This window comes from Xiphophorus maculatus, chromosome 12, assembly GCF_002775205.1.
Source record: "Xiphophorus maculatus strain JP 163 A chromosome 12, X_maculatus-5.0-male, whole genome shotgun sequence".
In the NCBI taxonomy this organism is placed as follows: Eukaryota; Metazoa; Chordata; class Actinopteri; order Cyprinodontiformes; family Poeciliidae; genus Xiphophorus; species Xiphophorus maculatus.
This window is the reverse complement of record NC_036454.1, coordinates 10,534,551-10,546,563: the sequence shown is the minus strand read 5'-3', so window position 1 is coordinate 10,546,563 and position 12,013 is coordinate 10,534,551. Positions and strand designations below refer to the sequence as shown.

Sequence of the window (12,013 nt, the reverse complement as noted above, 5' to 3'; positions counted from 1 at the left end):
CACTGGGATGCAAAGTATCCTTGGATTGTAGAACCCGCTTGTCTTCCCAATAACAGGAAAAGTGTTGAATCAACTTTCTTAAGAACAGAAAGACGATTAAATAAAGTGCCTGAATGGAAAACTGTCTATGCAAACCAGGTGCATGAAATGGTGGAGAGGAAAGCAGCAATAAAACTAACAGAAGACACTCTAAACAACTGGAAAGGACCAGTATGGTATGTAAACCATCAGGTGGCGCCAAATCCTCATTCTGTGACCACTCCTGTGCGTTTAGTATGGAACAGCAGTCAAAGATTTGAAGGTCTAAGTATGAATGATATTCTGCTGAAAGGTCCTGATGTTTTAAATCCCATTCGTGCTGTTCTACTCAGGTTCAGAAGGGGACTGCATGCTGCCCTGGGAGACATTAAAAAAATGTATAACTCTGTTTGGCTAGAGGACCTGGAGAGACATCTTCACAGGTTCCTCTGGAGAGACGGCTCAGAAGAGGAGATCGGTGAGTTTGCCATTACCAGAGTTAACATTGGGGATCGACCTGCTGGATGTATTGCCCAAGTAGCAATGCGAGAGACGGCAAAACTGCCCATGTTTGACAGCTGTAAAGAGGAGCGTAGGATCCTGGAAGAAGACTGTTATGTCGATGATATTTTAACATCTGACAATGACCCAGAACTTTTGCATAAACACATTAAGAAGGTGGAAGAGATCTTACAAGCTGGGGGATTCTGTTTGAAACCATGGGTCCTATCAGGTCAAAGTGGGAGGCAAAACATGTCCTTACCTAGCAGAGACAAAATCCTTACACTCCCTAATCAGTTGAAAGAGGATGATAATAAGGCTTTGGGAGTGGGATATCTGGTGGAGGAGGATAAATTATATGTGATGACATCAATTAACTTCTCAAAAAGGAGGAAAAAAATGAAGATGGGACAAAACCTAGAAGAAGGAGAAGTGAGAATAAATACTCCAAATCCTCTCACTAGGAGAGAACTCCTTAGCCAAGTAGCTAGTCTTTTTGATCCCATTGGGCTAGTCACACCCACCAAACAAAAAGGAGCCATTCTAGTGAGAAAGGCTTTTCAAGAAACCAGAACTGCAGGCAAAGCAGGTGATACTTGGGATCAACCACTTTCTGATGGGCTAAGAAATGAAGCCATTGAATTATTCCAGGATTATGTTCGCCTGGGCCAAATTAAATTTCACAGGAGTTTAACACCAATCAGTTGGATTAGAAAGCCCATTGGAATAACTTTCTCTGATGGGAGTGACAAAAGTTATGGGGCAGTTCTATACTTCAGATGGGAGACAGAGCAAGGGATCCAAGTGAGACTTGTAGAATCCAAAGCAAAACTTACTCCACTCGATCAGAAAGGAGAACCTGTAAAAGCAGAAATTTGTGGTGCTGTGTTTGCAGCTCGTCTGAGGAAGTATGTTGAAAAGCACAGTAGGATGGAAATTGGAGGCTGGTACCATCTTCTAGACAGCCAAACTGTGCTAGGAGCCATTCAGTGTGACAGCTATGGGTACCAAACTTTCTTTGCTAACAGAATTGGTGAAATACAGAAAACTGGGCCTGTCGCAGATTGGTGGTGGATTCCAGGTGAGCTAAATGTTGCAGACATTACATCAAGAGGAGCATGTCCTGAGCACCTCCAAGAGGACTCACAGTGGCAAAATGGACCAAAATTTTTGTTGCAACCTATTGACCAGTGGCCGAAAAGATCTGCCAAAGACATTGCTATAAGTGCAAAGGAAGGGGTTGAAAAACTCCAAAGAAAAGCTTTCTCAGCAGTAATAACTAGAGCACAGTCTAAGCAAACTGAAGAAAAATTGTGTGATGAGGAGGTGACAAAGAATGCTCTAAAAGCTACAAAGTGTAAAGAAAGGGACAGGGAGCTCAAAATCTCACCTCTTACATTCATTGCCAAGCAGTTAATTCAAGAGAGGAGATACAGCAGTCTTTCTAAACTAGTCAGAGTTATTGCATGGGTGAGAAGAGCTGTTGAAAACTGGAAACTCACTTTAGAAAGTCACCATAGTGGCAGAAAAGTGAAAGAAAAAATTTCAACAGACATCAAACAATCAACCATCCATCCCGGGCTTAGTGTTAAAGAGTGTGAGAATGCACTGAGAGAGGTTTTTCTGGCTGCACAAGAGAATACCTCATTCCATGACACAACTTTAAACAGACTAGTTGTGTTTAAAGAACAAGATTCTGGACTTCAGGTATGTGGGGGTCGTATTCAATCCTTTAATGAAGACAAAAGAGCTGTTCCCATTTTACCTTATGACTCATGGGTATCCATGTTGGTTGCTCTTGAAGCTCATGAAGTAAATCATGAAGGCATTGCTGGAACATTACTGCAGATGAGGAAAAAAGCATGGGTGGTGAGAGGCAGAAGATTGGCTAAAAAAGTTGTGGATAACTGTGTGACGTGCCGGAAAATCAGGGCAAAAAGATGTGAACAGATAATGGGTGACCTTCCACCAGAACGAACACTGCCTGCCAGACCATTTGAGTTTACTACTATTGATCTATTTGGACCTTATGAAGTGAGGGATGAGGTCCGGAAAAGAGTTAAACTGAAAGTGTGGGGCATCATCTTCTGTTGCATGTCATCTAGAGCTATTCACACAGATCTTGTAAGCGATCAGTCAAGTGAAGGCTTTTTGTTAGCATACCAAAGATTTACAGCCTTAAGAGGACATCCAAGGAAGTTATGGTCAGATGGCGGAAAAAACTTTATTGGAGCTAAACCTGTCCTGGTTGATCTTTATCTGTTTTTGGACCGACTAAACAAAGAGAAAATTCAACATGAAGCTTTGGAACATGGAACTGAATGGAGCTGGAAAATACACCCTGCAGACTCCCCCCATAGGAATGGGGCAGCAGAAGCAGCTGTAAAGATACTCAAGCAAGCATTGCACAATCTAGGATCAGATGGAGTTTTTACATGGAGTGAATTTCAAACATTCCTGTATATGGCAGCTAATCTGGCTAATGAAAGACCAATAGATGCAAGAACTCAAAGTCGAGAAGATTGCATAAGCTACATCACACCAAACTCTCTGCTGCTTGGAAGAACTGATCTAAAAAGTGATAACTGTGGATTTGACTTTAAAAGTTATCCACTCAAGAGATTAAAGTTCATTCAAACAGAAGTGGACAGATTCTGGAGAAAATGGAGTCAACTAGCTGGACCAAATTTGTTTGTCAGAAGTAAATGGCGTTCAAAGAAGCGAAATGTTGCTGTCGGAGACATTATTTGGCTTGCAGACCAAAATGCTTTAAGAAGTCAGTACAAACTTGGCAGAGTGATCAGTGTAAACAGTGACGGGAAGGGGATTGTAAGAGATGTATATATACGAACTTATCCAAGTTACCCTGTACCACTTGTGAGAGCTGGAGGACAAACGAGGAAGATGAGGAAGAAACTTCAAATGAAGATACCCTCAACAATACTTCACAGGGATGTAAGACGCATTGTGTTATTGCCAATAGAAGAGCAAGAAAACCCTGCTGGGACAAGATCTGGTGAAGAGAGAGAGGTGTGATCTCCTTGGGTTCAAAAAACCAGGAGCTCAAGTGGGAGGTGTCAAGTTAAAACAGCAAATGGTGTAGTTGTGTGAGTGCAATACCATCTCCACCCAGCTGGCACGTGGCTCACAGAAAATCAAGCACACCCGTCTCTCCCACTCAGGCCTTCAGGAGCCTATAAAGCAACTCAGCACACCTGTGTTTGAGATAATCTCTACAAACAAAGACCTCATCTTCAAGCTCCTGCAGAACACCACTGGTAGGAACTGAACTTTAAATCTGTATTCAGAGGACCTTGCTGGCTTTACAAAATGGATTTATGAAAGTAGTTCATTTTGTTTATTTTCTTTTGATGACTCAAAAAGTAATTTGTACTTTGTGTGTTTGTAGGTTTTCAACCTGCTCAGGTGTCATGAAAGAACAGTGATTTAAAGAAAAGAAAGAGAAATAAAATAAAAAGATGACACTGAGAAGAGTTGGTCCGGGTTGTCTTTGATGGGAGCAAGCCTTGTCAAGTTTGGGCAGAAGCTAAGGTGTTTTGTAGAGACTAAAAACTTGACAGCCATAGATAAAAATAAATAAACTATACTATTATGAAGAACATTCTAAGGACATTCACTATACGGAAAAACACACACAATCAATATAACACAATATAAGATAAAAGAATCATTCAGTGTAGTTGTTTTTCTTGTAAATATGTTAACATAACTCATCTTAAAATAATCTGTATGAATCTACCATCATCATTTACAGCCTCTTTCTGGAATCGAAGGAAAAACAGGACTTCATTTTGCAGGTGAATTTCTAATTTAACATGTTATGCTCACTGCGGTTTCTCTGTCAGGTTCGGCATGTTTGAGTTCCTCAGTAACCGGGCGAAGGATGAGAACGGCCGACTGGACAGCACCCGTGGCCTCCTCTGTGGGCTCGGCGCGGGCGTCATGGAGGCCGTGCTGGTGGTCTGTCCCATGGAAACCGTTAAGGTATTAATTAGAAACTGGTTTATGGTTTATTGACTGAGCTGATTTGTTTGCTGAAGACATCTAATAATTGGTTACATGAAAGGTCTGTGTACTGTGTGAGTTTTTACTCGGTAAATCTGTTGGGAGGCAACAAAAGAATATCAAAAGTATTTAATTCTCCTGAACTCAAATTTTACTGAAAAGTTTTTATAGTGTCCTTGTCAGTGAAATAGACAAAGCGTTCATTCAGTTTTCACATCCTCAAGCGTGTGTTTTTTCTGTAAAGTAATATTTTCTGTCCTGTGGGTCCCCTTTGTTATCTCCCAAGGTTAAATTCATTCATGACCAGACGTCGGCCAAACCCCAGTACAAGGGCTTCTTCCACGGAGTGAGAGAGATTGTCAGGTCACAAGGTAAAAAAGTGTTGAATGTTTGTGACTCACCTGACCTCTGCTGGACACTCAGAGTATAGCAGCTGAATAATCACTGTTGACGTTACCTGTGTTGTTGACTTTGATTAACTGAGGACAGCTGAGCGATGGTGACCTCTGTTGACCTCTGTCTTTCTTTCTGAACAGGACTAAGAGGGACATATCAGGGTTTGACCGCGACGATCCTCAAACAAGGCTCCAACCAGGCTATTCGCTTCTTTGTAATGACGTCTTTAAAGAACTGGTACAAAGGTCAGTGTGCACAAACAATGTTTGTGTGTTTAATTTCATTTGTAAAGGTAACATCTGCAGGAGGAATTCGACTTCTTGCAAAAGTACTGACGCATTTAAATGTCTTCATTGTGTTTCATTGGGATTTTATGTGAGAGGCCAACACAAAAAGTGCTTTATTTTGAAGTGGAGGAACAATTCTAAATAGTTTTCAAAGGTTTAAAATCCATGTCCACATATACAAATATATCAGCCACCTTCACTCTAATCTGTGGAGATTAAACTTTAGTAAGCAAACAGCATCATGAAGACCAAGAAACACAGCAGGTAGGCCAACTATAAGGTTGTGGAAAAATCTACAGCAGGTTTAGGTTATAAAATAATATCCACAGGTGAACTGAGGAAATCTCTAAAACCTGCAGGATGCTGGCCTTTGAGGACCGACTGAACTCCACCAGTTTAGATCAATTCATATTTAGCTGCTAGAAGTTCAAACCTGAATCCAGTTGACGAATTTGAGACTTGGTGGTCTTCATTAAGCCTGACAGTTTGAACCTCTAGAGTTTGTTTCTAGATGTGCAAAACCGAAGCTGTAATTTTAGCAAAAGCATTTTTGCTATAATTACAGCAAATTTTGCAAAGTATTTATTTAGTGGCAGAACACAAATGCACACCACACTTTTAAGATTTTCGATTTGAAAGGATTTGTAATCTTTGTATCATTTTTCTTTCACATCACATAAAATTATACATAAATACATTAACGTTTGTGGTTTTAATGTGACAAAAAATTGGAATTTCATGCTGTATGGATATATTAAATTCATCAAATGTGTTTGTGTTAATTTAAAGCTTAATCAATCAATCAATGAAATTTTATTTGTATAGCACATTTCAGCAGCAAGGCATTTCAAAGTGCTTCACATCATTACAAACAGAAACACAATGCAACATAGAATCAACAATCAAAACACAGCATTAAGTCAAGTTCCACCAATAAATTTGTAATTGATTACATTTCAAATACAATTCTAAACAGGTGGGTTTTTAGTTGAGATTTAAAAGAAGTCAGTGTTTCAGCTGTTTTACAGTTTTCTGGAAGTTTGTTTCAAATTTGTGGTGCATAGATGCTGAAAGCTGCTTCTCTTTGTTTGGTTCTGGTTCTGGGGATGCAGAGCAGAACCAGAACCGGAAGACCTGAGAGATTCTGGAAGGTTGATGCAACAACAGCAGATCTTTAATGTATCGTGGTGCTAAGCCGTTCAGTGATTTATAAACTAACAACAGTATTTTAAAGTCTATTCTTTGAGCTACAGGGAGCCAGTGTAGGGACTTTAAAACTGCTGTTATGTGCTCTATCTTCCTGGTTTTAGTCAGAACGCGAGCAGCAAGAGTAAGTACTACATAAACATCACAGCTCAGAATCTTCTATCTGTGTAATGTCTGGATAATAGACAACTGTCCACTGAATGATGCCTCACTTTTTCTGCCACTAGGTGATGACCAAAACAAAACTATTAATCCCATCATTACCGGGGCGTTCGGGGCAATAGCAGGGGCAGCCAGTGTATTTGGAAACACGCCCTTAGACGTCATCAAGACAAGGATGCAGGTACACAGCGGCTTCAACACACTGGGGAGAGGATCTCTGCTTTTTGCTTCTGCTTCAATTTAGATTTGGAAAACTGTTACAAATCATGCTTATTTGATGTAATCCTGCTGTCGCCTTTGAAGGGTCTGGAAGCTCATAAATATAAAAGCACACTGGACTGCGCTTTGAAGATCCTCAAATATGAAGGCCTGGCAGCGTGAGTAATCAGTCATCTGTTGGTTTTATAACGTTTCTTATGCTTACTTTTTGCTTTTGGCACTCAAACTCACTAAACCATGGCGAACCATTACATGTGGATTTATCATAAGTTTGCAGTATATCAAAGCCCAAATGTATCTGACCATCCAGTGGAGTTTATTTCAAGAAATTGTACATGTCACAATGAAATTGTACAAAACAAAATAATTTCAAAACAAAGCAACATCACTCTAATAATTATGTCGTTTAGAGCTTATTCTGTCTTTACCACTGTTTATTGTTTAATAGCTCTTAACCCAATACTGACCTATCATAATGTGACTCCTCTGCTAGGTTTCAAGCTACAATTTAGCTTAACATCTCCTTTAAAGCATCTCTGGTTTAGTTGTGTGAGGAAAATAACAATCTACCAGATTATTTGTCTTCTTGCAGCATATTCTCACACTGATTTTATTTTATTTTTGAAGAAAATCTACATTTATTCAGTAGTAAAAAAGTGTTGAAAATGTGGCATCAGTGCAGCTCCTGTTACAGGCAAGTTAAAGTTTAATACAATAGGAACTGCAGCCTGTAATAATGGAAGGAAGACCCAGTGCTTTCATTTCACCACAGTCACTGTAGAATATTGCTAAATATGAAAAAAGATGTCTAAGGCTTATTATAGTAGAAATGTGTTTGCACCTTAATGATAAAGAGCAGCAAAAATAAAAATATCCTAAGTCAGTGAAAATAATTCACTTTCTTCTGCTCACTTGTCTTAAACATCATCAAATCTAGTTCACAAATTTAATCACTAGTTAACACTTCGTTAGCCAGTAATAGGTCATTGTCAAATATAATTATTCTGAAATCCAGGCTGGAAACCGCTCCTCTTTTAACCCAATTGGACAAATATTCTAAGCTGCCATTTTATATTCGTTCTACCATCACAAAGATGCCATTAACACAAAGGGCTCCTTTGTGCAAAGGGCCCCTGTCATGTGCCCAGGTTGCCCTTCTGGTGACCCTGGCTGGGTTCTGGTTAGCAGTTTTGGTTGTTTAGCTCATTTGGTTTCTAGGTTTTGCTTCTACAACAGCATAAAAACCACTACTGGCTTTATTGTACAATTAAATGCACAGCAAAAACACAAAATATTACCAAGTAAGTTTTGTCTAATTTCTAGTATGAATATCTTAGTTCACTTTAAATGAGGCAAAACAAACTTAGAAGTGACTGTTCAGTAAAATCTAGGAGCTTGTTTTATATCAATAGTTCTTCAGTATTAATAAAAATGTACTAGTTCCACTGGCAGATTATTTCACTTATTTTCATCTGTAGAGACTCACACAGAGAAAAAGCAGCAGTTAGAAAGTTTTATTGACCCAAAGTTCTTTGGCCCTCGGACACCGGCAGAAGACGTGTCTGCTGAGAATCACCGTGAGCTTGGATGATTGGTTCGGGGCGAAGCTCAGGGTAGTCTTCCCCTGGGCCCGGACACTGGTGGTGGAGTGGACTCTGGAGAGGAAGGAGCCTGGAGGGAGTCTGGAAGATGTCCAGGAGGATGAGGGTGGAGACAGGGAGGAGGTGGGTCAAAGCACGGCTGAAGCAGGTGGATCCGTGGTTGTTTGGCCTTTTGAAGGAGCTCTAGCGTGGTGATTGGCTGGAGCGGAGCAACAATCTGGTGCTGGTTGGCTGAGGCGGAGGCGTGGTAATTGATGATGCTGGTAGGCTGAAGAGACTCTCACAGCTTGAATTTACACCTATAGGCTACATAACATAGAAAAATATTCTTGTCATAATTGGAAAAAATCTGTTAGTGGAACAATGAATTTTAAAATAAATATTAAGAAATTATTGACTTAAAGTAAGGTCCTAAATTGAGCTGAAAAGTTATCTTTAAGCTAATTTTGTCTTATTTCAAATGTACTTTAACTTCTGATGTAAAGTGAAATGTGTGTTTTCAAAATATACTAGATTAGCATCAACAAAACCATAGAGATTAAGATAAATGTAAGTGGATAAACAATGTAATTTTACTTTTTTCTGCCTTTTTCTGCCCATAGCTTTTACAAAGGGACCGTTCCCCGACTTGGCCGTGTGTGTCTGGATGTAGCCATTGTGTTCATCATCTATGAGGAGGTTGTGAAGGTCCTGAATACTGTCTGGAAGACAGACTGAGCTGCTGGTTGTGCAGGAATGCTGGCACAGATCTAGGTTTGCCAGATCTCATCTGTATCATAAAACCAGCTATGAACAGACTGGGGTGAATGGCTGCACGTAGATCTGTGTCATATGCTGACCTCTAAGTCAAAATGCAGATAAACAGAGGCTCCGGAGTAAAGAAAAGCCAGAATGGATGCTTACATTTGAACAGCTGGGGGTGAAACAGAGCCTATATACTTCACACCGAGACTCCTTCCTCACAAAGCAAAGAAAAAGAGTCTTTTATAGTTTAGAAAGATTACAAAATTAGTTAAATCACTGTGAAAAAGCTGTGTTTTTGGCATTAAGATTTATTTTTAACAGCATTTTTAACGCATTTGCTTCATTTTTGTCATAATCCAATCATAATCTGTCTGTCCAAATTTATTTTAATGATGTTTACAACAATAATTTAGGTGTTATTGATGTGCTTTTGTCTCTTCTGCTGTTGGTTGAAGTTTACATGCACACACACACACACACACACGCACCCCCACGCACACACACACACACGCCCACCCTCCCACACGCACCCCACGCACACACGCACACAGATAGACCTTTAATTAATGTAATTTTACACTTAGAGTATGCCAGTTATTTTTATATAGTATAGCATAAAATATGTTTTTTAAAGTATCTCTGCGTACTTTACTATATATTTAATCAGTGCCAAAAATCAAATGAAGGTTTATTCAGAGTAAAAAAAATATATGACTCAAATAATTTCCGACAAAATATTAAAGTTGATCTTTTTATTTGAATATTAAAAGTGAATGTATTTATAAAGAGCTGAATGTTAAATTTAATCAAGACCATTTGCTGTTAAAGAGTGCCAAATGTGTTAAGTATGTCATTCATTTCTATTATCAAATGCTGTAAAGATGTTTATGAGATTATTTCACCTGTTGGGTTTCACTGTGAATTACCTGAATTACCCCAATCCAGTCATTTTTTAAAATAATTGTAATACTGGAGCCTGCAGTAGTTACAGCGCCCTAAACCATCCGAATTATGGCAACACAGGAAAAGATATGAAGAAAATCATCAAATTATTTATCTTTTGTCTCAGAATATATGAATGTACAATCTCATATTACATTCTTATTACACTCTTTGATTAATAAAACTTTCTAGTCAGGAATTATTATTTATATTTCCCTGGGGTGTAAATGTAATGTGACATAGAGACCCATTTTTCTTAGTCACTCTTGAAAATTAGAAAATAAATAGAACATTATATTAGGCAATAAGATTAAGAATCAAGCCATAATTATTACTTTTTAAATAATTTATTACTAGATTAAATAAAAAAACTGTGACAGAGAGTGCTGGGTGAAAACTTTTCCGTCAACTTTTTTGTCAACATTTTTACTGAGGGTGCCAATAATAGTTGATGTTGAGTTATTTTGTTATTGTTTCCGACGGATATTAAGTATATTAATTTCTTTTAAATTAAACATTTATTTAACCAGATTAAAACCCATTTAGATCAAGACCTCTTTCAAGTCATAAAAGACAAGTAAACAGACATAACAAAAATAGACATTAGAAACATATAAAATGCAAACAATTTGACAATTAAATATAAAATAAGCTCCTCACATCAGTGTCACAAGATAAATCCAAAGGAACTCTTAGAATTTACGGAAAACTAACCATCTTCCTTAGAAACTTCCACTTATAGTCTCACCTTTTTACATTTCTTAGACTTTTGTAAAACTAAGCAGAAGAATCATAAGAAGAGATCGTTTTGTTAGCTTTGAGGAAAAGTTTGATTTATTTAAATCCTGAGCAGTTCACGTTTAAAGCAGATGTTCATTCAGGTTCTCACTCATGTGCCTTAATGCTGATGTGTTCGATGGTGAAAGTTTTGTCTGAGGTATTTGTCAGTGATTTCATGTTTAACTTGGTCTTAAAGCTGAGGTGTCTGTGGTTCGTTTTACTTGTGATGTGCAAACAGTCCTAACTGGTGTAACTGTAATGATTGTAGTAAAATTAAAGCCTAGTTTCATTATTTATGAAAGTAAATCTTTATTTTCCCGCTTTTCCTGACAAAGCAGTTGTATTCTGTGTAGCCAAATGTTGTCTAAAACAACGTGATTCTGAGACTATATCGGTGTGTACCAGAAGTTGTACTGTATGTGTAGGTGTGTTTAGGCTGTGAGGGTGACTAAAATGATATTTGTGCAATAAATGCTGCCCCCTTTTTTTTGTCAGTACTTAATGTCTGTACTTAAATCCTGCATTGTATGAAGATTTGTGTTTTTAATCTTCCTTCAGTAGCTTGTGTGTTGTCTTGTGCTTTTGGTTTCTGCAGATTTTGATAAAAGATAAGAGTGTGAGGGAATACCAAAAGAGGATGCTATCCATTCCAGTTTGGACAGACATTTCTGGAGTGAATGAACTGTTCATCTATGCTTGTCTCACACACACTTTACACACTGTTTGACTAAAATCTGAGGAGAAACCTAGCAATTTCTCAGAGAAAATTAGGAAAAACAAAAATAATATTTGTTGTCCCTTAGTACAGACATTCAGATGTAAGACAAAATATACCGACAGAATTAATAAAAGAGATTATTCAGTACGGACAAATTTAGAACATAAGAAAAAAAACTTAAAGGTGCAACTTAAAGTTTGAACTTTCAGGTGTCAGTCCATTACAAATGTATTGTCATCCCATTATTAATGTGTGCAATGAAGGTTGATTTTTCAACTTTTAAAAAACAGTTTTTCAAATTCTGCTGCTTGACATTTCAATCTCATTGTCACACACTAATGTGAATATTAATTTAGTGTTTCTTTTTTCCTTTTTAGTTTTCTTCCAAATATTTGCAGTTTCTTGTAATCTTT

The 12,013-nt window shown here is 38.1% G+C and overlaps 1 protein-coding gene across 10 annotated transcripts in view; it reads left to right on the top strand.

Moving 5' to 3' along the window:
- Positions 1-11,379, top strand: part of slc25a1 (solute carrier family 25 member 1) — a 36,185-nt gene extending 24,806 nt beyond the window's left edge. For 4 of the 10 annotated variants that reach the window (XM_023344063.1, XM_023344064.1, XM_023344065.1 and 1 more), the window contains one exon: positions 139-4,011. In XM_023344063.1, the coding sequence (XP_023199831.1) occupies positions 148-3,555 (3,408 nt within the window). In that variant the 5' untranslated portion in view covers positions 139-147 and the 3' untranslated portion in view covers positions 3,556-4,011. Of the gene's footprint in view, positions 1-138; positions 4,525-4,831; positions 4,917-5,081; positions 5,187-6,661; positions 6,778-6,899; positions 6,974-9,018 lie in introns of those variants that run through there. The other 6 variants (XM_005795007.2, XM_023344068.1, XM_023344070.1 and 3 more) reach the window with 5 other exon arrangements.
- The last annotated feature ends 634 nt before the right edge of the window (positions 11,380-12,013 follow it).